Source organism: Zeus faber (genome assembly GCF_960531495.2).
Source record: "Zeus faber genome assembly, chromosome: 13".
Classification (NCBI taxonomy): domain Eukaryota; kingdom Metazoa; phylum Chordata; class Actinopteri; order Zeiformes; family Zeidae; genus Zeus; species Zeus faber.
In genome coordinates, this window is record NC_137198.1 from 22,097,952 (window position 1) to 22,124,355 (window position 26,404).

Here is a 26,404-nt window from a genome sequence, read left to right on the forward strand (position 1 = left end):
GCTGCAGGAGTTGACGATGAGATCATGAAGCCCAGGTTGATCGCTGTCTCCTTCCCCAGAGAACCTCTGATCCTATCTGTGAGTAAACACAGGACGCAGAGGCGGAAAAACACTCAGTCGCATCTGAGCTGTCGTCTGTAAGCCGTGGCCTTCTTTTCTTGGGCAAAGGTGAACTTTTGAAGCATGAGGGAGGATGAAATGAGATAAAGCGGACGACAGGTGGAGCCCAGCCCCGACCTCCGCCCGCCCTCCCCCCGCCCACTCCCCCACCTCCTCCTCCTCCCCCCTCTCTCTCCTGTGTCTAACTGAAGCATGGCCGGCCTGCAGCTCGTCACCCCTGCCTCTTCAGCCATGGGGCCGTTCTTCGGTCTGCCCTGGCAGCAAGAGGCCATCCACGACAACATCTACACCCCAAGGAAATATCAGGCAAGAAACAAAGAAAAACAGCCCATTGTTGTTTTTCTAAATTTGGATTTCTATATGTATTTATTGGATGAGTGATATTTGACACTTGAGAGAGGCTGCGCCCATGATTTGGTGTGGATTCAGCACCTTCAGCGGATACGCCTCCAGCGGCTCAGAGTAGATTACCACCCTTTGTTTCACGATTTTACATTTATTCAGTATTTAAACTACATCCCTGGAATTGAACCGGATGTTATTTTGGAATATCAAGTACCATACAGTATATATATCATAGAAAGTTATATTTGCACTTAATGTCAAAGGCTTTCATTTGAAGTTTGAACTGGACATTTCCATGTTAATTATATGTTGTGTCCAGTTACAGGTTGAATTATACTGAAACTTGGTGACAGTCACATTTTATCAGAACTCAGTGACCATTCCATGTTGTATTTTATGTTATTGGACTTGGGGACATTTTCATGTTCTATTATTGTTCTATAGTGAATAATGAACAATAAATAAGTGTCAAAATCAGCGTGTGGTTACTTAAAAAGTGCAGCAGTAGTCTATATGTGCAGCTGTTCACTCACGTGAGCGTGATCAGAGCAAATGATGTATTTGTCATTGACATACAGCAGATATATCCAAGAGACCAAATGATAAGAAAATGTAATTTCTCCGGTCACGGATATGAACTCAAAATGATCGGACGACAATGTAAAATATATTTAAAAGTCAATGTTTTATTATAAACATACAACTGAATGAAAATCAGAATCGGTCAAAATCGGAATCGACAAGTCCGATTTTTTAAATTTTACTTTTTCAATCGGAATTCGGCCAAGAAAATAACAGTTGGTGCATCTCTAGTTGGTAAACATGTTCGGTAACTTAACAAGATGATGCATTTCAAGGGGTATATCCTAATGAGATTGATTAGTATACTGTATACAGTTATATAGCCATAGTAGCTCACATACCATGTGATTAGCCTCGTTACGAGACGACTACGGTGTAAATAACTGATGGAGTCATTTAGCTGCAGTAACTCAAACACCACAGAGACTCCCTGTTACATTAGTGTGGTATATTTTCCCAAGGATGGCAGGTCTGTATTACCTTTATTGGTACATTGTCAGTAAAGTATTTCTTTCCCGTGTTGCAGGTAGAACTTCTTGAAGCAGCTCTTGAACACAACACTATCGTCTGCTTGAACACTGGCTCAGGGAAGACCTTCATTGCCGTTCTCTTGACTAAAGAGCTCTCCCACCAAATCCGAGGGGACTTCCAAGAAAATGCAAAGAGGACCATATTTCTGGTCAATACAGGTAACCACGTGATGGTGCACGATTTTAGATTTTCAAGACTTAAAGGTACTCCACTGGAATCAAGTGTTAAAATACTGCTTCTTGGGTAAAAACGAGAACATTGAATTGGTCATTTTCTTTTTTTTACCCTCCCAGCCTCGTCTGTGGTTCAGCAGGCGGCCGCGGTTCGAACCCACTCTGACCTCCAGGTGGGGGAGTACACCAGCGTGGAGGAGACCTCCGCCTGGACAGAACAACGATGGAGCCACGAGATGGAAGAAAACCAGGTGCAATCCCTTAACAACTACCTCTCGTCAATGGCGTCTTCCACCTTTCACATGCCAGGATCGCGTTTCATTTTACCCATTTGAGCTCAGAGCAATACGTGTGCGATCATCATTGGAGTGTGAATAATCCAATATGACCAACATAGCCACGAAAAGACATTAATAACAATAAAGCTTCTCGTGGGCGGCTTGTAATTGGATTGTAAGTGGGAGGTAAATGTGCTTCAATACTTTTTTATTTATTTTTTTATACATTTAGAACTGATTCCAATGTCCCCCAACCCTGCTGGTGACACGGTTGATTTCACCATCAACCTTTTTCTGTTTTCGATATTAACCTTTGCCATCCCCCCCCCCCCCCCCCCCCCCCATGTGCAGGTGCTGGTCATGACGTGCCACATATTCTTGCATGTTCTGAAGAACGGAATCTTGCCACTGTGTAAAATAAACCTGGTGGTTTTCGACGAGTGCCATCTGGCCATCACGGAGCACCCCTACCGGGAGATCATGAGAGTGAGTCCCCAGTCAGGCTTGAGGTCAAACCTTTTTTTCTCCGAAACAGCTCACTTCAGTTCCATGAAAGTGGGTCTCAAACGATGATTGTAAAGGTGAATTGAACTTCACCAGATTCTTTCCGTGAGCCTGTAGTAAAGGATCAGCCCGTCCTCTCTCTTCCTTCTCTACTGTTCAGCTGTTCGAAGGCTCGGCGGGAAGCCCGCGCATTCTGGGCCTCACCGCCTCCATCCTGAACGGGAAGTGCGACCCGTCTGAGCTGGAGGAGAAGATCCTAAACCTGGAGCGCATTCTGAGGAGCAACGCTGAGACAGCCACCGACCTGGTGGTGTTGGACCGGTATCTCACCTATTAAAGCACCTTAATTGTGCTGCTTGACTCTCATCGGTTCACACAGAACCCAGACGTGAACCATTACACTGTGGAAAACGGTCTTGGGGGAGAAAAACAAGTTGGAATTGAAACCTGTGATTTCCCCGCCTGCAGGTACGCCTCTCAGCCCAGGGAGGTGGTGTTGGACTGCGGCCCGTACCTGGACAAGAGCGGCCTGTCGTCCCGGCTGCAGCACGAGCTGGACGACGCGCTCCACTTCCTCGGCGACTGCAACGTCCCGGTGGCCAGGGAAGACCGGGACCCCACCTTCATATCCAAACAAGTGAGAACACAAACCTCCTTTAGCTGGGTGGAAACGTGGTTAAAGTTCAGAGAATAGTTTTTAAAGCCTGGTTCTCACTCACAAGTATGCAGGTATGCTTATGTATTAAGCTCTAGGTCTGCAATTTGCTCAGACAAACAAGTATTTCCACTTAAATGTGTTACGGAATTTTTTTTTAATTTTTATAAATCATAATTTCTATAGAATCCATTTGCAGCTCTGTGATTTAACTTAAATTCACATCAAACAGTTCCCTAATATGCAATGTGGAATATCTGCACTTGGGCTATGAATGGAGTAACTTCATTTGAAAGTAAGGACAGCAGGAAAGGTTCTCATTTAGCCTCAATATATTGCGTTAAGTCCTAAATATGAATTGTGACACATAAAAATGGTAATTTGTCTCTCTTGGTGTTGGTGATAATTTTGTGACCTAAAAACGTGGTCATGGGCCAAAAAAATCTTTTGAACCCTGCGCCAGGCATTACTGGCGACCTTTAGTAGTGTTATTATTATTTTTGTTAGCTTCTTTTAACCACAGCACTTTTAACCTCTCCGCTCCCTAGATCTTGAGTGACTGCCGGGCCGTGCTGCTGGTGCTGGGGCCCTGGTGCGCCGACAAGGTGGCGGGCATCATGGTGCGCGAGCTGCAGAAGTACATCAAGCATGAGCAGGAGGAGCTGCACCGCAAGTTCCTGCTGCTCACCGACACCGCACTGCGGAAGGTGCACGCGCTCTGCGAGGAGCATTTCTCACCCGCCGCGCTCGATCTCAAGTTTGTCACGCCCAAGGTGCTGCGGCTGCTGGAGATCCTGCATGAGTACAAGCCTTTCGAGCGCCAGCAGTTCGAGAGCGTGGAGTGGTACAACAACCGCAACCAGGACAACTATGTGTCGTGGAGCGACTCGGAGGACGAAGACGAGGACGAGGAGGCCGAGGCCAAGGAGAAGCCCGAGGCCAACTTTCCCTCGCCCTTCACCAACATCCTGTGCGGCATCGTCTTTGTGGAGAGGCGCTACACTGCTGTAGTCCTCAACCGGTGAGTGTTTGGTTCACTGCTTTACGTACTCACGAGAAGATAACTTTTTTACCCCAAACTTGAATGGAACGCCACTCGTTAAGTCACAGTTTCAATGTTCTTGTTTGATGCCACTCCCACTCGATGATGCCTAAGGTTCAGCACTCTGTACCATGCTTCCCCTACCTTCTGTACAGGTTGAGTCAGTATTTATTTATATTTTGGAACTAGTTTATTACCTAACCCATTAGGCTTTTGCCGATTTGCCATCGGATCTTATATTGACGATCGAAAGGATTATCTCTAGAATCTGCACCCTACTGTGCATTTAGAGATGTTTCTTCTGGAGTGGTGGAGCATGTCCCCCCAACTGAGCCCCGTTAATCAGTTCGAGTGTCGTCCATTTTTCAGTTTTTTTTAAATAGAGACATTGTTATTGTTATGTTATGTTATGTATGTGTAAAAAAATGCTCAACAGATAAATTATTCAATGAAAACAATCACATTAATAGTTCTACCTCTCTTTCTCTGCCTCTGAGGCATGGACTGGATAAAATCAATAAGAAGGGCTGAGCATATCCAGTTTGTATGCGATCAGATCGCATATCACGCTTGAGTTGCCACGATTTGACGATATAAAGATAGAAACGATCGCCCAACCCTAGGACCCATGTAGGTCTGGGTCGAAAGACTGCTAGGAATACTGGAATTCACCCACAACTGTCAAGCTCATGTGACTCTTACAGCGGGATTATTGCATTGTCTCTGTAGTGGAACTTGTTATTCATCACTCAGTGTCATTCTCTCTTTCTTCTCCATCCTCAGTCTGATCAAGGAGGCAGGGAAGCAGGACCCCGAGCTGGCTTACATCAGCAGCAACTTCATCACGGGCCACAGCATCGGCAAGAACCAGCCACGTAACAAGCAGATGGAGGTGGAGTTCAGGAAACAGGAGGAGGTACACAAATAGATTTTATCTTGCTGTGTCATTTCACCAATAAAACGAACAAAGCTTCACTGATCAACTTGGACCGATCGACTTGCAGGCGTCCAGAAGGATTTATAAAATACTGTGCTCACATGGGTTGCAGTTGCAGGCAGCGGTTGAGACTAATGGACACCTCCGAAAGTCCAGTTAAATACATTTTACATGGTTGTTAGGCAACAAGCAAAACAAAAGCCCAAACCATTAGCGGAAAGTACAGAGCGGCTTCAGTTGCCAGGACCGGAGGAAATTATTTGACAAAACGAGCTAAACTGCCACAAAGGTTGGGTCATTTTAAGTAATTTGTGATGTTAAGTAGGGAATTTTACACCATATTCAGTGGGAATATCCTGTATAATTGTAGTCTTCTTGGATATTTTTAAGATTTCATATTACCTGAAGTTCCTCACATTTAACTGAAAGTTAAACCCAAAGAACTGCTGAACCAAAACTGTGATTTTTCAAATGAAACTCCAAAATTTTAGGTCTGATATTGTGGGAAATGTTGGTTCATTTTTAATTTATGCCATTATTTTAAGAGTACAAAATTGTGTTTAATGCTTATTTCATCACCATAAAATACAATAAACAATGCTATTGAACCTATTTCCCTGCTCTACTTGAAATATATATACTGTATATTACACACACACACACACACACACACACACACACACACACACACACACACACACACCGATCAGCCAATAACATTGATCATTGCATTACAATGGCACCTGTCAAGAGGTGGGATATATAAGGCAGCACGTGAACAGTCGGTACTTGAAGTTGATGTGTTGGAATCAGGAAAAATGGGCAAGCATAAGGATCTGAGCCACTTGACATTGGCCAAATTGTTCTGCTGAGAAACCTTGGGTCCTGGCATTCATGTGGTTGTTACTCTGACATGTACCGCCTACCTAAACATGGTTGCAGACCAAGTACAGCCCTTCATAGCAACGGTATTCCCTGATGGCTGTGGCCTCTTTCAGCAGGATAATCCGCCTGCCACACTGCAAAAATTGTTCCGCAATGGTTTGAGGAACGTGACAGAGTACAAAGTTTTGGCTTGGCCTCCCCAGATCTCAGCCCGATCGAGAATGGAATGTGCTGGAACAAAAAGCCATGGGGGCCCCACCTCGCAACTTACAGGATCTGCTGCTAATGTCTTGGTGCCCGTTATTGAGGACACCTTCACAGAGGTCTTGCGGAGTCCATGCCTCGACGGGTCAGAGCCGTTTTGGCGGCACGAGGGGGACCTACATTATACAGTGGTAGCTCGACCTACGACTGCATCTACTTACGACTAATCCAAGAGAGGAGAGGGATAGTCGCAAAAATTTGTATCGACTTGCAACCGACTGCTCCAAGATACCACCGTGGAAATTTGCAGTTGGCGCGTCGGCAGCCAGTCAGCAGTCAGTCAGCAGTCGGACAGCAGTCAGTCAGTCAGCAGTCAGTCAGCGGGCAACCTACATCGTGTGTGCGCCTAGTTCGTGGCTTATCGATATATTTTTTTCTTATTTACTGTCTTTGTGCTGTGTAGTTTGTTTATTTTCAAGATGCCTATTTTCATGCCTTCATGAGGAGTCCTAAGAAGAAGGATGATGGGAAAAAGAAATGATTCCCATTGGAACTAAGAAGGAAATCATAGAAAAATATGAGCGTAGTGTGTATGGGGAAAAATTGCTTCGACATACGACTGTTTTAACATACGACCGTTCTTATAGAACGAATTACAGTCGTAAGTCGAGGTACCACTCTATTAGGCAGGTGGTTTTAATGTTGTGGCTGATCGGTGTATGTATATACACACACACACACTGTTATAATCAATTGTGTTACTCCACCTATTAGTCGGTTATTGGTACAGTTTATTTTGCCTTTTTTCACATTGATGTTTTGACATCTGCCTGTCATTACAGGTGCTCCGCAAATTCCGTGCCCACGAAACCAACCTGCTCATCGCCACCAGCATTGTGGAGGAGGGCGTGGACATCCCCAAGTGCAACCTGGTGGTGCGCTTCGACCTGCCCACCGAGTACCGCTCCTACGTCCAGTCCAAAGGCAGGGCGCGCGCCCCCGTTTCCAACTACATCATGTTGGCCGACAGCGAGCGGACCACAACCTTCGAGGAGGACCTCAAGACCTACAAGGCCATAGAGAAGGTAAGATGGACGGAGTGAGAATGAATGGATCAGTGTTTGAGTGGGTGTTGGTTCCCAATCGGGAAAATAGTTAAACTTTACCAGTATTTAATATCAAAGACATTTGTGCCATTAGAGAATGTGCAACAGTAAGGTATGGAAGATGGGACTAAATTATATATAACAATAAAATAATTTGGATTGGGTTCCCAGAGACAAACTGTTTTTGACCGATGCAAAGTTCTCAAAATAAGGACCTGCGTTCCCTGCTTGGGAACCACGAACCCTGCTCGCTTGTTTCCTTTTGTTGTAAAGTAATGAAACGCCAGGATATCTGGGTCAATGCAGTCATTTTTGGTGGGGGTAGAACTCCACCAGGCATTTTTAGGCTTCCACGGCTCCGTGTGGTCTTCAGTCTGGAACTTGGGTCTTTATGTTTTGTGACTGAAAGTTAACTACAAGTATGGTTCCTGGCTTGAACAGATCCTGAGGAACAAGTGCTCCAAGTCGGCGGAGGTGAGCGAGTTTGAAGTGGAGCAGATCCTGGACGACGATGACATCATCCCGCCTTATGTGCTGCGGTCCGAGGACGGAGGCCCCAGAGTAACCATCAACACGGCTATTGGACACATCAACAGGTGCGAGTCTGAGCCGTGGGATGTCTCCATCTTCTTTGTAGCCAACTCCCAAGATTTTATAGATTAATTTGCAAATGTGCTTACTATTCAGTGTAGAAATCCCAGAACATAATTTGCACCAGTTGTATTTCCAAAACAACAAAGTGGGAATCTACAACTAACTAGATTTGGTGGTGATACTAATCCATTGTCCTCTCCTTTCTGGCTTCCAGGTACTGCGCTCGGCTGCCCAGCGACCCCTTCACCCACCTGGCGCCCAAGTGCAAGACGGTAGAGATTAAAGATGGCCGCTACCAGTCCACGCTGTACCTGCCCATCAACTCCCCGCTGCGAGCTCCTGTCAAGGTGAAGCCTCAAGGGATTTTCTCGTTGTTTTTTTGTTGGCGCTTCTATCCATTGCCAGCACTGAACACATGCTGGGTTCCTACAGGTTACAGAGTTTATTTTGTTTCAATTCCAGACATTTATTTTTTGTCTTTGATGCCTTGGTCATGGAGTTTGTGGCCATCTGCGCCTGTAAGGACGCAACCCCCTACGTCAGACACACACACACCCCTATGTGGAACTAAGGGGGCATTCAGAAAGTGCTGGTCGTAAGTCTGTCTACCCCTGGCAGCGCTTTAAAGTCTGCCGTGTGCTTAGTCCGTCGTCTCTCCGTCCAGACCGGATCCGACTGGTCGCTTTTCACCACGGCATCCACCGGATTTCCCTCGTTCATCGCCTGGGCCATCCGTTCCTGGAACCCATCAACTCCGGGAGCAGTCCACTCCCGGGAACTTTCCACCTCGTCTCAACGGAGTACAGGAGGTAGCTCCAGAATCCCTGGAGCAAAGTGCTTTTGGGGGACTTCGGAAGACAAGAAAATCTTGCTTAAACAGAGAACTTGAGAAATTGACTCAGGGGGTTGGGTTGAGTGGGTCAATATATGGCGTTTGTTGTCATGTCTCACTACACCGATCAACAGCAACATTAAAACTACCACTAATAAGCACTAATTATGTGTAGATCCCCCTCGTGCCGCCAAAACAGCTCTGACCCATGGATGGTCACCATGGCATGGTCTCCACAAGACCTCTGAAGGTGCCCGGTGGTATCCGGCACCAAGACGTTAGCAGCAGATCCTTTAAGTCCTGTAAGTTGCGAGGTGGGGTCTCCATGGATCGGGTTTGTTATCTCAACAGATCCCACAGATGCTTGATCGTATCTGAACCTTACCCCAGCCATCCACATGATGTAGAAGAAAACATGATTCATTAGACCTGGCCGCCTTCCATTGTTCCCTGATCCAGCTCTGACACTCGCGTACCCATTGTAGGCACTTGTGGCGCTGCACAGCATGAGCACTCTAACCCGTCTACAGCTGCGCAGCCCCATATGCGGCAAGCTGTGATGCACTGTGTGTTCTGACACCTTTCTATCATAGCAGCATCAACTTTTTCAGGAGTATTTTCTACAGTAGCTCTTCTGTGGGATCAGAACAGACTTCGCTCCCCGAGCACACCAATGAGCCCATGGCCACCCATGACCCTGTCGCCTGTTCACCGGTTGTCCTTCCTTGGACCACTTTTGGTAGGTACTAACCATTGCATACTGGGAACACCCCACAAGACCAGCCATTTTGGAGTTGCACTGACCCAATCGTCTAGCCATCACAATTTGGCCTTGCAGGGCTCCAGACTAACTTTTTCCATTAGAAGTACTGGTGCTCCCTCGTTAAAAAAATGTAGGAACAGCAGCACAACATTTAGCAGCACCACTGAAATCGACAATGCGATCAACAGTCATATTTTTTCCATCTTATCTGTATTAAAGATAAATGTGAAGTAGTGCTTTTAATGAACTAAACCATTTATCGTTAATTACTTTACACGTTAACAATCTGGAGAATCTCTCAAACTGGTCTTGCGCACGCCAAACAAACCAAATCCAAGCCCTGGTTTTAAGGGCAAGCAAAGGCGTTAAGAGGCTACATTCAAAAACACTTACTCAACCAAACGCAAACTATTCAAGAGACAATAAAACAGACAACTGAACTATTGGATTTGCTGGATCCCTCTTGGGAAGCACTGCCACTGCTGGCCAGGAGGAACAACTGCAACCGTTAACCTCTGTAAACCAGAATATCTCCAGTCGGATAGTCCCACCCACTGCTGGGCAACAAGATAATCCTAACTCTGGACAAAGGAATGGAAAGGAATAAATATCATTACTGGACATGGAACTCACAGGAGATGAGACTCTTGCTGCTCCACTATTAAAGCCTCATGATCAATAATGCATACATCTCAGCTGATCTACAAAAAGATTATTTAGAAATGAATTGCATAATTCATCAATGATTCAAGATTCAAGAGGTTTATTGGTCACATACATATACATACTTTCATACATATGCAGTGAAATGTGATGCAACGCACCCGGCGATAACACACTATGTCCTAGAAAAAAATTCTTTCTAATAGACCAACTAACTGACTCCTAAAACGCAATACAGTACGTTGAATACTTATAGAATAAAGTTAAAATATATAGAATAAAATACTATAAAATAAAACAAGATAATGGAATAGGTAGAAGGAATATGCTTATGTTTATGGAATAGGCAATTATCTATATACAGATATGTGCATTAAAGTGGCATGTGAATAAAGTGAGGTAGTGCTTGGGATAACACAGCACAGTATACAACAGTACGGTGCAGCAATACGGCATCACGAACAACCCAGAACAGTGACACAGTATGCGGTACAGTATGCTACATATAGTAAAGTAGGTCGTGGAGCCTATGTGTGTGGCTCAGTGAGGACCCCTGGTGAGGTCAGCATTGACAGTTCTAATGGCTTGCGGGAAAAAACTCAGTCTCAGTCTCTCTGTTCTCGCTGCGTGACTGCGGAGGCGCTTGCCTGACCGCAGCAGCTGAAACAGTCCGTTGTTGGGGTGATGAGGATCCTTCATGATCCTGCGGGCTCTGCTACTACACCTCCTGGTGTATAACTCCTGCAAGGGGGGCAGGGTAATTCCAGTTCAGCTGAACGCACCACCCTCTGCAGGGCCCACCTGTCCTGAGCAGTACAGCTCCCAAACCAGGCAGTGATGTTGCCTGTGAGGATGCTCTCCACTGCTCCAGAGTAGAAGGACTTGAGGATCCTCACCGAGACCCGGAATTTCCTCAGCTGCCTGAGGTGGTAAGACGCTGCCTCGCCTTTCTCACCAGAGTGTACCACAGTAAAGTCCATGTTAAGTCCTCTATGATGTGGACTCCCAGGTATTTGAAGCTGCTCACCCTGTCATCAGAAATCCCGTTAATCATCAGGGGCACGTGCATCCTCGATTGTGATCCTCGCCTAAAGTCCACAATCAGCTCCTTAGTTTTGCTGGCTTTCAGGTGGAGGCTGTTGTCCTGGCACCAGAGTGACAGGTCAGCCACCTCCTCGCGGTAGGCCTTCTAATCGCAGTCAGTGATCAAGCCCTCGACAACGGTGTCGTCAGAAAACTTGATGATGGTGTTGGAGCGGGACCTGGCCACACAGTCGTGTGTACAGGGAGTACACTAGGGGGCTGAGGATGCAGCCCTGGGGGGGATCCTGTATTCAGGGTGAGGACGCTTGACGTGTGCTTGCCCACCCTGACCACCTGGGGGCGGGCTGTGAGGAAGTCCAGGATCCAGGCGCACAGCGGAGCATTCAGTCCGAGCTCCTTCAGCTTGACAGCCAGTCTGGTGGGGACTATGGTGTTGAAGGCTGAACTGTAATCGATGAACAGCATTCTCACATAGGCCCCCTTCTGGCCATCCAGATTTTGAGCGTGGTGTGCATTACCTGGGAAACCGCGTCATCTGTGGATCTGTTCTGCCGGTACGCGAACTGCAACGGGTCCAAGGTGCGGGGGAGGGAGGCGCAGATGTAATCCTTATTCAACCTCTCAAAACACTTCATGACCACCGAGGTGAGGGCCTCCGGACGGTAGTCATTCAGGCAGGCAGGAGAAATGATCTTCGGGACAGGAACGATGGTGGAGCTCTTGAAGCAGGACGGGACCGCTGATTCAGCCAGGGAGATGTTGAATATTGTAGTGAACACCGGAGCTAGCTGCTTAGCACAGGTCTTCAGTACTCGTCCAGATATGCCATCTGGGCCCGCAGCTTTCCTGGTGTTCACCCGCATCAGAGCCTGACATCGTGCACGGACACTGAGAGTGCACGCTCATCCCCAGCGGTGTAACTCCAATTAGCCGGCGAGCTAGCGGTGTTGTTGCCAGACTCGAACCCCGCATAAAAGGAGTTCAGTTCGTTGGCTAGGGAGGCTTGCAATGGAAAGCAGAGCAACCAACTAATTATCAGGAAATGCTAGACATAATTTCGGACCTTAAACATGCCTTTAATGGGATGCAGGAACAAGTACAAGACTGCTTATACCCCATACAGAGTATCCCAGGATGCAGTTTTCAGACACTCAAGTGGAGACTGTCACCATACTGAGATGGTTAAGAACATCAATGATGTAATAACTCCAATGGTGGCCATTGTCACACACCTACAGGGAGAAACAACATTTAAAGAGCAATTGCACTGTATGGTTGAGGGACGTGGGAAGTGCCATAAAGGAACTGACCCTTGGAACCCCACACCCTTCATTGCAATCGACCGCAGTGCAAACTACCACCATTCCACCCCCACCTCCATCTGCCTCCTTACCAACAGTACAACCAGAGGTTGAAGCTCGGCTGCAACTGTACTCCACCATGCAACCGGGTGGTTGTCCAGCGCCTTTTCCTTCCACGGTCGGCTCGCCTATCCAGGGAGACCTGGGAAGAAGGTTATTGGGAGAAGCCCTATTCAATTGCAGTTTCCTTGCTTTGGCAGACTGTACTGACCCTCTGATGTACCAGGAGTAGTGTCGAGACAATCTGGCTTTGAACTCCCTCACAGATGAGGGGTTTCTCCCCACCCTTGGCAGGGTCCTTTTTGGCATGGCTCACGACTGGTGGGATGTGTTGAGGTTGGAAACATTAACATGGACGGATTTTGAGACCAAGTCTGCTGGCCTTTCTCTCAGAGTACGATATTGATGAACTGGAAGAGCGGATCAGGACATGGGCGCAAGGTGAGGAGTGATGCATCCAGTACTTTGCTTACATCTATCCAGCCCTCTGACGCCGGTGGAAAACGGATATCTCGGAGGGAAAATCATCCAGCTCATATTAATGAACATACGCCCATCTTTACCGAGTCAGCTGAGGAGCATTGGGGTGGCACCAGTGGATGCCCCGGAGAGACTCAGCCAGCAGAAGGAAAAGGACAGAGAGAAGCAGTTGCAGCAAGATACACCCCGGAACACTCAACACCACCTCACACACATCTTCCACTTGACAAGACTTGCTAGAACCTTCTGTTAGTGGTGTAAAGGACCCAATTCGCCACACAATTGTTGGTTTTCTTTTAATAAGAGGAAGAATCTCAAACCTACCTCCCAACCTCCACCTCCATCTCGCCCATCCTCCAGCAGCAATATGACGATGTACTGCATCAGCAGCCAGGGAAGAGAGATTTCCCCTTCTCTGCTTCCAGACCTCTTCCTCGCCAACTGGTGGATCCTATAACCATTAGCTCTGCATGAGGAGTTGTGCGGGGCCACTAAGGAGGAGGACAAGCACTAAAATCCCTGTGATGGGGAAACCCTTGGGTTTAGCTGACAAGGGGGAGAGATGGCCATTGCGGTGGCATGCAGTCGTGAAACTGCAGGATCATACTTGTACTTAGCTGGGTGATAGTTCTTTCATCCTAAAGCCTTGCCTTTCTCATAGTCCTGGGACTGGATTTCATGAATCTGAACCAAATGGATATTGGACAGAATTTGTAATTTTTCCGTAAAAAATATTGCTTTGAAAAGGACACAACTTCACCGAATGGACCGGGAAGGGCCTGATTTCCTTTTGCTTTACCGTTGATTCCCCATCTTGGATGCCCAGATATGGAGTGCACAGCAGGACGACTGCCAGCACTTGTACCAGGCTGTGATGGACGGAGGAGCAGTAACCTTAACGGACTCAACAAAGTACACCATTTTGGAGGACAAAGTCTATTGAGTGCTCCAGCTGCTTCACAAAACCACCTATCGAATCCTCATTCCCGGAGTCTTGGACCACAACTGCTGCAGATGATCCACGAGGTCGCCTTGGCTGGTCACCGTGGCAGGTACAAAAACCTACAAGAGACGGCAAGCTGTCATATTGGCCTCGCATGAGCCTTGATGTCAATTATTTTATCCAAAACTGTCAAGTATGTCAGCGCTTCAAACCTGAGAGTGACAAGATCCCAGGGAATTTGCAGCAGTCTATGGTAAATCATCAAACTACCGGTGAGTCATCAAACTACAAAACAGTAACCAAACTTATGGACCTCCACAACATTTGCCCAGTGCAACCTCACGAAAGCCAGCCAAGACAAAGACAAAAACAAAATGAAGACAAGACCCACCGAGATTAGCAACATCAAAGAAAGATGGAGTATGGCTCCGGTCCCATCCATTATCCAAAACAGTAAAATCATTTATTACCGCTAACTCTGGGATCCCCAGTGCAAATTACTTTCAGGGGAATTACGGAAGCCAAGAAAATCTCTTTAACAGCAAGCTTTGGAACACAGTGATGCAGAGTATCAATACTGAGAAATTGACTCGGGGGTTGGGGTGAACAGGGCTATATGGTGTGTGTGTGTGAGATTACTCTGGGAGCTACTGAAATGTATTCAGTAGCTTATTCGGCTTCCATTAATTGCATATTCAATAACCCTATATTACAGCTTAACGTTAGTTCAAAACACTGTACTTATTCTATCTGTGTTGTCACTTGTGAATTGGGTTTTCCAGTTTTGCGTGACCATATTTACGATCGGTGACAGTTATTTTAAATTGCTTTGATTGTGTCCTCCTTCTTCACAGGGTCCTATAATGAGCTGTTCCAGGCTGGCTGAGAAGGCAGTTGCACTACTGTGTTGCGAGAAGCTTCACAAAATAGGTAAAACCTTCACGATTGAGGACGTAATACAGCAGACCTGCCAACCTGCACGCATTTTGTGAACCAACCACGCAATTCTTAGTCAAAATATGCAGGTACGAAATGCCAGCTGAAACCAAGCAAAACATCCATCTATCTATCTATCTATCTAATTGTAATTTAATTATGGAAAACAAATTAATCCATACAAAACAATACCCTACATTTGTTCAGTATTTAAACTACATTCCTGGGATTGGACCAGATGCTACGACCTGTGGTCCTGTAAGCCCTCTCCTCCCACTCAACATCCACTTATACACAGTGGCACTTTATTATCCACCGACGCTACATTGCTGTGGTAAAATGGGAAGTGGTAAGTGGGGGAGTAATAATCATAAAAATGTGACCGTAATGTTGACATGTAAAGTTTTTGGAACAGGGATGCACCGATCGATTGGCCAGTTTTCATGACCGGTGACCAGCCGATCAGATATATTGTCTGATTCTCTGACGGTCAAATGTATAAGTCCGACACTGTGCTCATGTACTCTTAAAGATGCTCTGATACTCAAACTCCATACGGACGTAATGTAAAGTAGTTGCGTAGTTGATGCTGAAAAATAAAGTGAAAGAAAGGAAATGGCGGCTGTTTGGAGGTACTTCAAGGTAACCAAAGATGGGATAAATATTTTATGGCCTGACAATATTCTAATTAGTGCAGACTGCGTTTCTATCCCTGTCTCTACAGCGGAGCGTCTGCTCTGCCGGCGAGGAGCGTGGGGGTTCCCCGCTGTGTTCCCCACGGTGCGATCCCCACACATCCCTCTCAACATTTCGGGATCCCCCATGCGGAAAATAGTCAATAACTTCTGATTTTGGATTCTAAAAGGGATTTGAAATTGTGGAATGATACATGGATATTCCTTTCTATTTATGCGCCAGCGTCCGGAATTCCAACACGCGTAGCGGAAGGGGCCAAAATTAATGGGGCGACCGGGTTTTTCCCTCCTTTCCCACTGGCGACAAATGCCGGATGTTAGCGGGTTTTTGGTGCAGTAGAAAAGGGGTATGATAGAAAGTTATATTTGCAATTAAATGGACTGGACTTTCATTTGAACTGAACTTTTCCATGTTAGTTATATGTTGTGTCCAGTTATAGGTTGAATTATACTGAAAATCAGTGACAGTCCCATATTATATTTTATTAGAACCCAGTGACAGGTTCGTGTTCTATTATTGTTCCATAGTGAATAATGAACATTAATAAACAGTGTCAGAATCAGCAATCTCACTATTGTGGAAACTAAAAATTGCAGCGGTCGTCCGTATGTGCGGCTGTCCAATCACATGAGCGGGATCAGATCACAAAATGTATTTGTCATTGACCTACAGCAGATTGGATATCGGAATCTCAGACTTATATTAAATAAAAAAAATAAATAAAAAATAAGAATCAGCCTAGAAAATGGCATCACTCTGTAAACGTGTTCGGTAACTTTACGAGATGATGTATTTCAAGGGGTATATCCTAATGAGGTAAATTAGTATACTGTTACAGTATACGGTGGCGTAGTAGCTCGCATACGATGCGGTTGACCTCGTTGCGAGACGACTACGGTGTGAATAGCTGATGAGTCTTTAAGCTGCAGTAACTTGACCACGGCGACTCCCTGTCACACTACTGTGGTACTCAAAATATTTTCTCAAGGTTGGCAGGTCTGCTACCGATGAATTTTTTCGTGATCACCATTTTTTTTCTTTTAACCTTGGTGGATGTACGTTCCTCCCCCAGGGGAGCTGGACGACCACCTGATGCCCGTGGGGAAGGAGACGGTGAAGTACGAAGAGGAGCTGGATCTCCACGATGAGGAGGAAACCAGCGTCCCTGGCCGGCCTGGCTCCACCAAGCGGAGGCAGTGCTACCCCAAAGCCGTAAGGGGGGCCATTTCTACTTTTAGCTCGGTCACTAAGGTCCAAGAACCAGGAACACAACAGAAGATGTTCTAATTAGAGGTTCACCAAATTAAACTCTAAACTAATCTCCACTGTGTCGAATTGAGTTTGATGCCGTTTTAATGCTGCAGTCGACAGGGTTCTTACCAGCTCATTGAGTTGATTGAAGTGCTTGAATTTCATCCTCAGACATCTAGGCAGTGGAATACCTTGAAAATAGCCCCTTTTGTACTTGAAGTGCTTGAGAAGTCCTTGAAAAAAAACCTGATCATTGGAAACCTGTGATATTCGCCCTTTTTTTTTTATTATCCAAATTGTAACATAATAAATATTTTCCGGAGTCGCTTTTTCAACATACTTGATGCCAGGGAAATGTAAATTTAATCCAGTATGGTTGGAAATAGACTTGATGATAGTATATGTCACACAGTGGGACTCATTACGCTCCCTCCCCCCACAGATCCCAGAGTGCCTGCGGGACAGCTACGCGGTGCCCGAGCAGTGCTACTACCTGTATGTGGTGGGGATGGTGCTCACTACGCCGCTCCCAGACGAGCTCAACTTTCGCAGGAGGAAGCTTTACCCCCCCGAAGACACCACACGCTGCTTCGGCATCCTCACCGCCAAGCCCATACCCCGGGTAAGGGCTCCCGTCTCATTAGCTAAGAAAAATAAGTCATCTGATGTTCCTAGCTACATATTGTCCTTTCAGAAATTTTTTTGGACCATAAATTGATTATAACAAAAATATTTTGGTTAATACTCAATTCGCCAATTCATCCGTTGCAGGCTTTATCAATGTTTTTGGCACATAATTGGGAGGGGAACGACGACAATTTTTCTTGACTCCAAAATTTATATTTTCATGACTGCACACCGGAGTTGTGGATGTATTCTATTCATTGTTGCTTGGCTGCTTTTCTGCTTCTCGGTTTCTGCAATGTGGGTCTGAAATCAAACTTTGGAAAGTGACTGACTTGACTTCTGCTGTGTGTGATGGGGAAATTATATCCCGAGAACAATACATTCTCATGTTTTCCCCTTCGAAATCTGCAAACTTACTACTTAAAGTAACTGAAAATCTCAGCATTCATATTGGTACTCAAAACCAACTAAGGTTATTTTAAAAATAGAAGAAGAAGAACAATCTTTAATTGTCACACAGCACACCACACTACAACAGGTGCACGCACACGCTTTGGATGGTGGCCGGTGAAATGTGGCCTCTGCGTTTAACCCATCCTGGCTTGTCCTTCCTCCGGGGCCACAGCCGGGAGCAGTGGGCAGCATTCGTGGACGCGCCTGGGGACCAGGTGATGAGTGTCCATTGCTGGTCAGACGATGATGTGTGCATGTTTTTGGTGGGGGTCCTTACTGACGTTTAGGTGGAGGAAACCCCATGTGAGCACGGGGAGAACATGCAAACTCCACACAGAAAGGCTCCTATTTGGGAGATAACCCGCCGGAGCACGGTGCCAACAGCGCCCCAGGCGGGAATCGAACCCAGGACCTTCTTGCTGTGAGACAGCAGTGCAATGCACTGTACAATGTACAAATGTACACATGCTGCTACATTCAGGAACATTTCCGTCTTGCGCCTTTTCACACATGCCATGGCAATGCCGGAATAGATGGGGCAAGGTACAGTGCAGCAAATGGCGATAATGCAACACTTTGGGGTGCCAACCACCATAAACCTCATCCAAAGGAGATGATGTGGCAAGGCCATGGCCGTTTCTCAATACCAAGTATGCGAAGTCCGGACTTGTGGACTTAGTTTAGTTCTTAGTTCAGACTTGGCAAGTTCGACTCGGGAGTACAGACTCCCGGGGACGGGAGGACGCAGGACGGTCATTCTGCGAAATGCATTCTGGGATACTTGGCTGTCCCAAGTCCACACAAGTCACCACCGATGTATCCTCGATCAAATGGGCGGAGCAAGTCCAGATCCGGGCATTTGGACGAGACTTGGCTTGATGCGTACTTTGAATTGGAACTACTTAGGCTGCGCCTGAGGACGTTTCACAAGTTCACCAGTACAGACAAGAACGCAGATTGAGAAAGGGCCCAAGTGTACGCAGCGGAAGATGTCTCTTATTATTCTCAGGAACATGGCAGAGGGAGCAGTTTTTGTCCGGTGCCAATGTTCTTGTATTGTATTTATTATTCAACAAGTTTGCAAGACAAGAATTTTGTGATCTACTTGAATCAGAAACATGCAACCGTGAACAAGTCGCAGATTCAAATATGTCATCAGCGTAGTCTTTCGTCAGATGGACATTACCCTTAACGTGCTTGTCACTGCAATGTTACTGCTTTCATTCACAACACAGCCGTGCCGGCATTTTCCTTGAAATGTTACTTGGTCTTAAGGTGGGAAATTGGCAGTACAGACTTCCCTGAATATTGTTCCCTGCTCCCATTCACATATGACCCCCTGCAGGAAATGTTCCTGAATATTTCAGGAATAGACTGTAGGTGCGAAAGGGGCTTAGTTTTGTACTAAATCCCCTTTCCTTCTTGTAACCCCCTCCCCCCCAGATACCCCACTTCCCCGTGTACACACGCTCCGGCGAGGTGACCATCTCTATTGAGCTGCAGAAGTCAGGCTTCACGCTGACGGTGGCGCAGCTAGAGCTCATCACGCGCCTCCACCAGTACATCTTCTCCCACATCCTCCGCCTGGAGAAGCCGGCGCTTGAGTTTAAGCCCACGCATGCCGACTCCGCCTACTGCGTCCTGCCACTGAACGTCGGTGAGATACTCCCGCCAACGGCCTGAGACCGCTTAAAAAAAAAAATAATAATAATAATAATTGGGGAGAAATTTTGGCAAGTTTAAGATCTGTTGTTGTTTTTCCTCCCACAGTTGGGGATTCCAACACCCTGGACCTGGACTTCAAGTTTATGGAGGACATTGAGAAGTCTGAGGCCCGCATCGGCATTCCCACCACCCAGTACACCAAGCAGAACCCCTTCACCTTCAAGCTGGAGGACTACCAGGACGCCGTCATCATTCCAAGGTACTGGCAAACACACACTCCCTAATCTCTATTCACATCATGGATCAGTTGTATCTAATGGAACGTTATTGTTGTTTTCAAAATCAAATACTGTCATTTACTTTTTTGACCTTGTCACAGGGCCCAACAGCGCTGAAAATGTTTATGATCATAAAAAAAATATGGACTTAATTGAACCAACCACAGAGAGAGAGAGAGAGAGAGGGAGAGGGGGAGGGGGAGGGAGAGGGAGGGGTGTTTAATGGGTAGTCTCTAGTTTGAAGACAACATTTTTAAGGGCTGCTTTAGGATTCTTATGGCAGCATGTATTATTTTCAGAGAGGAAAGTGAGAGACAGATTTTTTTTTTTCAATAAAATAAAACCACTTTAAAATCATTATATCCTAAAAATGCCAACATTCTTGCCAATGGTCTTATTTGATTATCTGTGATTTAGATGCATCAACAAAAAACATTGGTAGGTAAATGGTGTTAAACCTCTCACAGGCGCTTTCCTCCAGATGCCTTTTAAAAGATATAGGCACATAAAAGTCCACCCCTTTTAATCCAACACCTCCCCCTTGGAGTCCGAGTAACCTGTCCAAATCCTTCCAGGTATCGCAACTTCGACCAGCCGCACCGCTTCTACGTGGCGGATGTGTACACAGACCTGACGCCGCTCAGCAAGTTCCCATCACCCGAGTACGAGACGTTTGCCGAATACTACAAGACCAAGTACAACCTGGACCTGTCCAACCTGAACCAGCCGCTGCTGGACGTGGACCACACCTCCTCCAGGTGAGCTCCAACAGGATTTACAGTTGTAGTTCACCAAAAGCATGTTCAAGCTAGTTTAACAAGTTGATGATAAAGGACTTGTTTTTTTATTTCTGATGAGACATATATTGAGAGGCCAATATTTTAGAAAGTTATGCTTTTTGAACACACCTTGAACCAAAATTGCATTAGTGCATCGGTGGAAATTAATATTTTTTTAGAATTTTTTAATGCCCATCCAATGAAAGTGTACATCTTATACAACCAAAGTGATTATGTGACAGTGCCTGGTGTTTTGGGTCTCAAGAAGGCCAAGGCCATTTTTCAGTTTTTTACAGATCATAAATGTGCAGGTTGTAAGCTTTCAAATTACGTCATACATTGAAATCTGAAGATATGCTTATTTAAATGTTGGTACATCTAAACTCCTCTAGGTAATGGGTGGGAACGATAACTGGTTTACTCCTCCCCCAACCACTCCCCCATATAGAAATGTGAAAATATGATGCTCTCCCGAAGTGTGTTATTTATTTGAATCATTCATTGATAAAGATATTGGAAAATGCATAATTTAAATTAAACCTTTAATTTTAAGTTAAATAATTTTTTTTAATGCTCACTATAGTACCATAACCTCTTTATTATTCTGTAACTTCTAAACGTTCCCACATCCCGCCTTTATTGTTTGTAACAATGATAGTTTTAAGAAAATGGCACTTGTCAGATCTTTCACTTTTCTAACCTATAACCAGTGCATTCTGGGAATTGTTGTTTTCTGGCAGCACCCCACCTCACATTGCGTTCAGAGATATAATTGAGAGCTTCTGCCGCCCTCTTCTCATAATCCATGACAACACGGGGACGATATGTTTTCACGGAGAAGTAAAATTTCTTGCTTCTGGGGTTTATCTGTTTCTTTAAAACATTGTTACGAAAACGTCAGGTCTTTGTGTGCTCTGATGCGTTGCGCCGCCCCGTTTTTTTTTTACAATGCCAAGACCCGATGTAGTCAGAGTTAATTGAAACCTTATTATATTAAAATGGTCGCACAGAATATGGAAGGATGATCTTGATCTGCATGTTTGCATCAAAGGAACCGTTTGTGCTGTTTTTCCGGGTTCAGCAGCGGGTGAGTAACTCCAGTTTTGGAGTCATGGTTTTGAAAATAAATGATGTTGAAAATAAAAACCTCTAGGAACTCGTGAAACTTTCGTTCATCATAGATCGAAAACAAGCACGTGTCTGTTGACAACGATGCCACGTTGGGTTTTGTTTATGGGAGGGGCTTCAAACGAAACCCTTCAACAACAGCCAGTGACACCAAAGATGCAAATAGATAACCACGCCCACAAAATGCACCCCAGACCGAGACACATAGACGAAAACAAGCTTCCTTTGGTGACAAACTAAGTATTTAGTCATCCTAAAACTGGTGTTTGTTATATTGAGTGGGTTCTTCAACCTTTAAACTTTGGTAATATAAAAAAAAATGGAAAAAAAATAAAATACAAGAAACTAAAAAAAACAATCAAGTTGCTTTGCGGGACTTCTCAACATAGTCCACCGTTCAGCAGTCACATATGTATGAAGCAGCCAATAAGATGCACAATTAGGCTGTTGGCAATAAATAAAAAACTCTTGTGGAACCAAGATAGCTTAACCACACATGAATCAATTAATTTTGTCTGTGATCCAAAATGAGTGTCACACAAAATAACACCAAATAATTCAAGGTAAAAGTGTTACTTTTACTATTCAGGACGTAAAAAAAATAGCCTTAAACAAAGAAGATAGAATACATGCATATGGTGCAAAATCTGTGGTCATCATGGACAGTCTTGTCTCCGCAGACTGAACCTGCTGACTCCCCGTCACCTCAACCAGAAGGGCAAAGCACTGCCACTCAGCAGCGCCGAGAAGAGGAAGGCCAAGTGGGAGAGTCTACAGAACAAACAGGTGAACGCATCCTCCCCATCACACCCGCCAAAAACATTCCAAAATAGAAGAATAGGCTGGATGGGTCAGATGTTGTTCAGCCATGTTAGGTCAATTTATAAAGAACAAGATTCCACCAAAGCAGAAAGAAAAAAAAAAAAAAAAGGCTGAGAGGAGAAAAATGATTGCCTGTTTTACTGTGCTGAGTGTTTTTGGCACCCCCTACTGCCTCCTGTGTACATTGAACCCTACTCCATCATGGACTCCTCTGACCGGAGCTTCGCCTCGCCCTCTGCAGATCCTGGTTCCAGAGCTGTGCGCCATCCACCCAATCCCTGCATCGCTGTGGAGGAAGGCAGTGTGTCTGCCCAGCATCCTGTACCGCCTCCACTGCCTGCTCACCGCAGAGGAGCTGAGGGCCCAGACGGCCAGCGATGCTGGGGTTGGAGCCCAGACCCTCCCCCCTGACTTCAGGTAGGTTCTAGAAAATACCAATGTTTAATTTAGTATTCCGTTTTCAACCATACAATAACCCAAAAATGGTGCGCTTTGGCTTATAATTAAAAGGTGTAATCAGGTCATTTTTAACTTGGGTAGTTATTTTGTCCAATATATTATACAGGCACTACTCTGAAGAAAACCCAAACGTCTAGTGTTTAGTTAGACTGTTACATTTAATCTACATGCAAATTGCATGCAAATTGCATGTATGCAAAATTGAGTTTCAGGCTACATTGATTCAGGTATTAGATAATTTGAAAAAATAAAATGTTCCTTAGGTGTGAGTAATACATTTTAACATTTTTTTTAAGAATAAAGTTGAACACCTATTTGTATAGTATGGAGGAAGGCTTGCCTTGTATTACTAAATGACTTATCTCTGTGAGGGTTGGGGGGGGGGGCAATCGTAGTTGTGATCAAATTCGTATCTATAAACAGTACCTCAATAGTCATGATCAGATGGTCGGAATTAAAAATTGGAAGTTGCCTAAAAAATAAAAAAGCAGCACCTTATTTATGTCACCTTCAAGGCTCATTGATGCACATGGGAGAGCGAAGGCTTCTTATCCCACAGAAGATCTACCGTGGCACCAATTGTTGAAAAAGTTGATGCTGCTGTGATAGAAAGGTGTCAGAACACACAGTGCATCACAGCTTGCTGTGTATGAGGCTGTGTAGCTGCAGACCAGTCAGAGTGTCCATGCTGACCCCTGTCCACCACTGAAAGCACCTACAATGGGCATGTGAGCGTCACAACTGGACCATGGAGCAATGGAAGAAGGTGGCCTGCTTTGATGAGTCACATTTTCTTTTACATCATGTGGATGGACGGGTGCGTGTGCATTGTTCACTTGGGGAAGAGATCGCACCGGGATGCACTATGGGAAGAAGGCAAGCGTGGTATTCATGTGGATGTTACCTTGACACGTACCACCTACCTAAAGATGGTTGCAGACCAAGTACACCCCTTCATGGCAACGATATTCCCTGATGGCAGTGGCCTCTTTCAGCAGGATAATCCACCGTACCACACTGCAAAAATTGTTCAGGAATGGTTTGAGGAAGATGACAGTAAAAGGCATCAACTCGGCCTCCAAGTATCCCAGATCTCAACCCGATTGAACATCTGTGGGATCCGTGGAACATAGTTTGATCAAGTGTGATCCATGGGGGCCACGCAACTTACAGGACCTCCACAATATTAGGCACGCTGACTTCTTTTAACCATATACGTTGCGCTATGTTACTACTACATTACGACATGTTGTGAATGAGCTTTGGATATGCAGCTGTCCTGTCACTTAAGCATGATCACATCATGCAATGTTATTTGTCATTGACGTACAGCAGAGATATCCAATCACACTTTCTCCTTTTCTCTCACAGATATAAACTCAAAATGATCAGACAAAATGCAATATCCGTTTTGGATAGTCGTTTTATCCGATCAATCGGCCAACCCCTAGTTATCACTATTTTATTCAACTGTTATTTTTACAAATTATTGTAAAATCCAAAGTGTAATTTCTAGTCAACCACTTCGCAGAGGCATGATGAAAAGAAACCGGTTGTTCATAATTAATAACTCCTCCTCTGATTGGTTCTGAAGGTATCCAAATCTGGACTTTGGCTGGAAGAGGTCCATTGACAGCAAGGCATTCGTCTCCTGCCCTGAGTCCTGTGCGGACGAGGGGGACGGCCTCTGCGAACACCAGAGCCCCGACCGGGAGAACGGGGGGCCCCACGAGGAGCCTGGAGAGGCCGACCGCGCCGGGAACCTCCCTAACGGCACTGCCCAGTGCAGCGACCACCCCAAAGGCCATCCGCAACAGCACCTTGAGCAACGCGACAATTGCCAACTCCCCGAACCCCGACAAAGAACTACCTCAGTTCCCGCGCGGCCCCCTCCCGGCTCTCCGCCCTCGACGAGCGATGAATGTCGAGCGGGGAGGACCTCAGACCACGTGGACCAACCTACCTCAGCCTGCGGCCCCCAAGAGCCCGGCGCCGACTCCCCCAGGAGCCTGGGGCCCAACCCGGGGCTCATCCTGCAGGCCCTCACCCTGTCCAACGCCAGCGACGGCTTCAACCTGGAGCGGCTGGAGATGCTGGGCGACTCCTTCCTCAAGCACGCCATCACCACCTACCTGTTCTGCACCTACCCCGATGCGCACGAGGGCCGGCTCTCTTACATGCGCAGCAAGAAGGTCCGGCCGGCTTTTAAGTTGTTTTTTTACATTTACAGTGATTTCTTTATTTATGGTTGTATATTTTGCTGCTGTAACACCTGAATTTCCCTCCGGGGATTAATACAATTTTATGTTATCTTATTTACAACTTGAGTTCTCTGTCCTGATCCATAACTCTTATGAGGGGGTTGGGAAAATAAAGCAGATAATCCTTACTTAATTAAAACATTTAAAATATCTGCATCTTATGTGTAAAATGTCAATATCATGACATCGAAGCGACACCTTTGTATCGAAATCAAATCGTAAGAATCGCGACCAATACTCAAGCCTTAATTCTGAGCCATGATATGGAGTTCAATAACTGTTACAGTGATGTATTTCTAATATGTGCCGTCTCCATAATTCAACATATGAGAATTTTATTTTTTCAACTCTCTATTTATTTATTTTTAAAAACTCATGGTGTGCCGCATGTCATATTTCCTTATTTCCCAGTTATCTTTGTCACACAAGGGCTATAACGACCTTAGTGGGTGATTGCAGGTCCCAAACTCATGCCATAATATTTGTAGAATAACGTGGTGAACACATTGTGGACAATATTTAGAATTGTGTAGCACAACACCTACCTGTTTTCTGCATCTGAGAAAAGCGGCTTCCGTTCATGTCACTGCCGATCCCTCCCCTCAGGTGAGCAACTGTAACCTCTACCGACTGGGGAAGAAGAAGGGACTTCCCAGTAGGATGGTGGTGTCCATCTTCGACCCCCCGGTCAACTGGCTGCCGCCCGGCTACGTGGTCAACCAGGACAAAAGTACCACGGACAAATGGGATTCGGACGAGGTCAGTCAATACACAGATTATTTTTATATGGATTGAGACACATTTCAGGGTTGTTAGGCCGGGTGACAAGTACGGGGGCGGCGGTGATGCTGAGTGTCCCCGTTACGCACAGTGCTTTTTTTGTTTTTGTTTCGTTCAATAAGGAAATTGAGTAAAATGAACAATATTTTTATTAGTATTATTTAGAGGAACGGGACAGGCAATCACTCCCTCTCCAATGTCTCCGTTACGAATGGGGAGAGGGAGAC

The 26,404-nt window shown here is 45.7% G+C and overlaps 1 protein-coding gene across 1 annotated transcript in view; it reads left to right on the forward strand.

Moving 5' to 3' along the window:
* Positions 1-312: 312 nt before the first annotated feature.
* Positions 313-26,404, forward strand: part of dicer1 (dicer 1, ribonuclease type III) — a gene marked incomplete at both ends in the record, with an annotated part of 38,549 nt that continues 12,457 nt past the window's right edge. The window contains 21 exons of the mRNA XM_080011741.1: positions 313-426; positions 1,574-1,736; positions 1,872-2,002; positions 2,381-2,515; positions 2,694-2,854; positions 3,002-3,170; positions 3,737-4,209; positions 5,014-5,146; positions 7,099-7,341; positions 7,804-7,958; positions 8,171-8,303; positions 14,897-14,972; positions 16,747-16,886; positions 17,368-17,547; positions 19,449-19,662; positions 19,776-19,929; positions 20,524-20,706; positions 22,536-22,641; positions 22,919-23,094; positions 24,731-25,328; positions 26,004-26,156. Coding sequence (XP_079867867.1) covers positions 313-426; positions 1,574-1,736; positions 1,872-2,002; positions 2,381-2,515; positions 2,694-2,854; positions 3,002-3,170; positions 3,737-4,209; positions 5,014-5,146; positions 7,099-7,341; positions 7,804-7,958; positions 8,171-8,303; positions 14,897-14,972; positions 16,747-16,886; positions 17,368-17,547; positions 19,449-19,662; positions 19,776-19,929; positions 20,524-20,706; positions 22,536-22,641; positions 22,919-23,094; positions 24,731-25,328; positions 26,004-26,156 — 3,990 coding nt within the window. The remainder of the gene's footprint in view (positions 427-1,573; positions 1,737-1,871; positions 2,003-2,380; positions 2,516-2,693; positions 2,855-3,001; positions 3,171-3,736; positions 4,210-5,013; positions 5,147-7,098; positions 7,342-7,803; positions 7,959-8,170; positions 8,304-14,896; positions 14,973-16,746; positions 16,887-17,367; positions 17,548-19,448; positions 19,663-19,775; positions 19,930-20,523; positions 20,707-22,535; positions 22,642-22,918; positions 23,095-24,730; positions 25,329-26,003; positions 26,157-26,404) is intronic.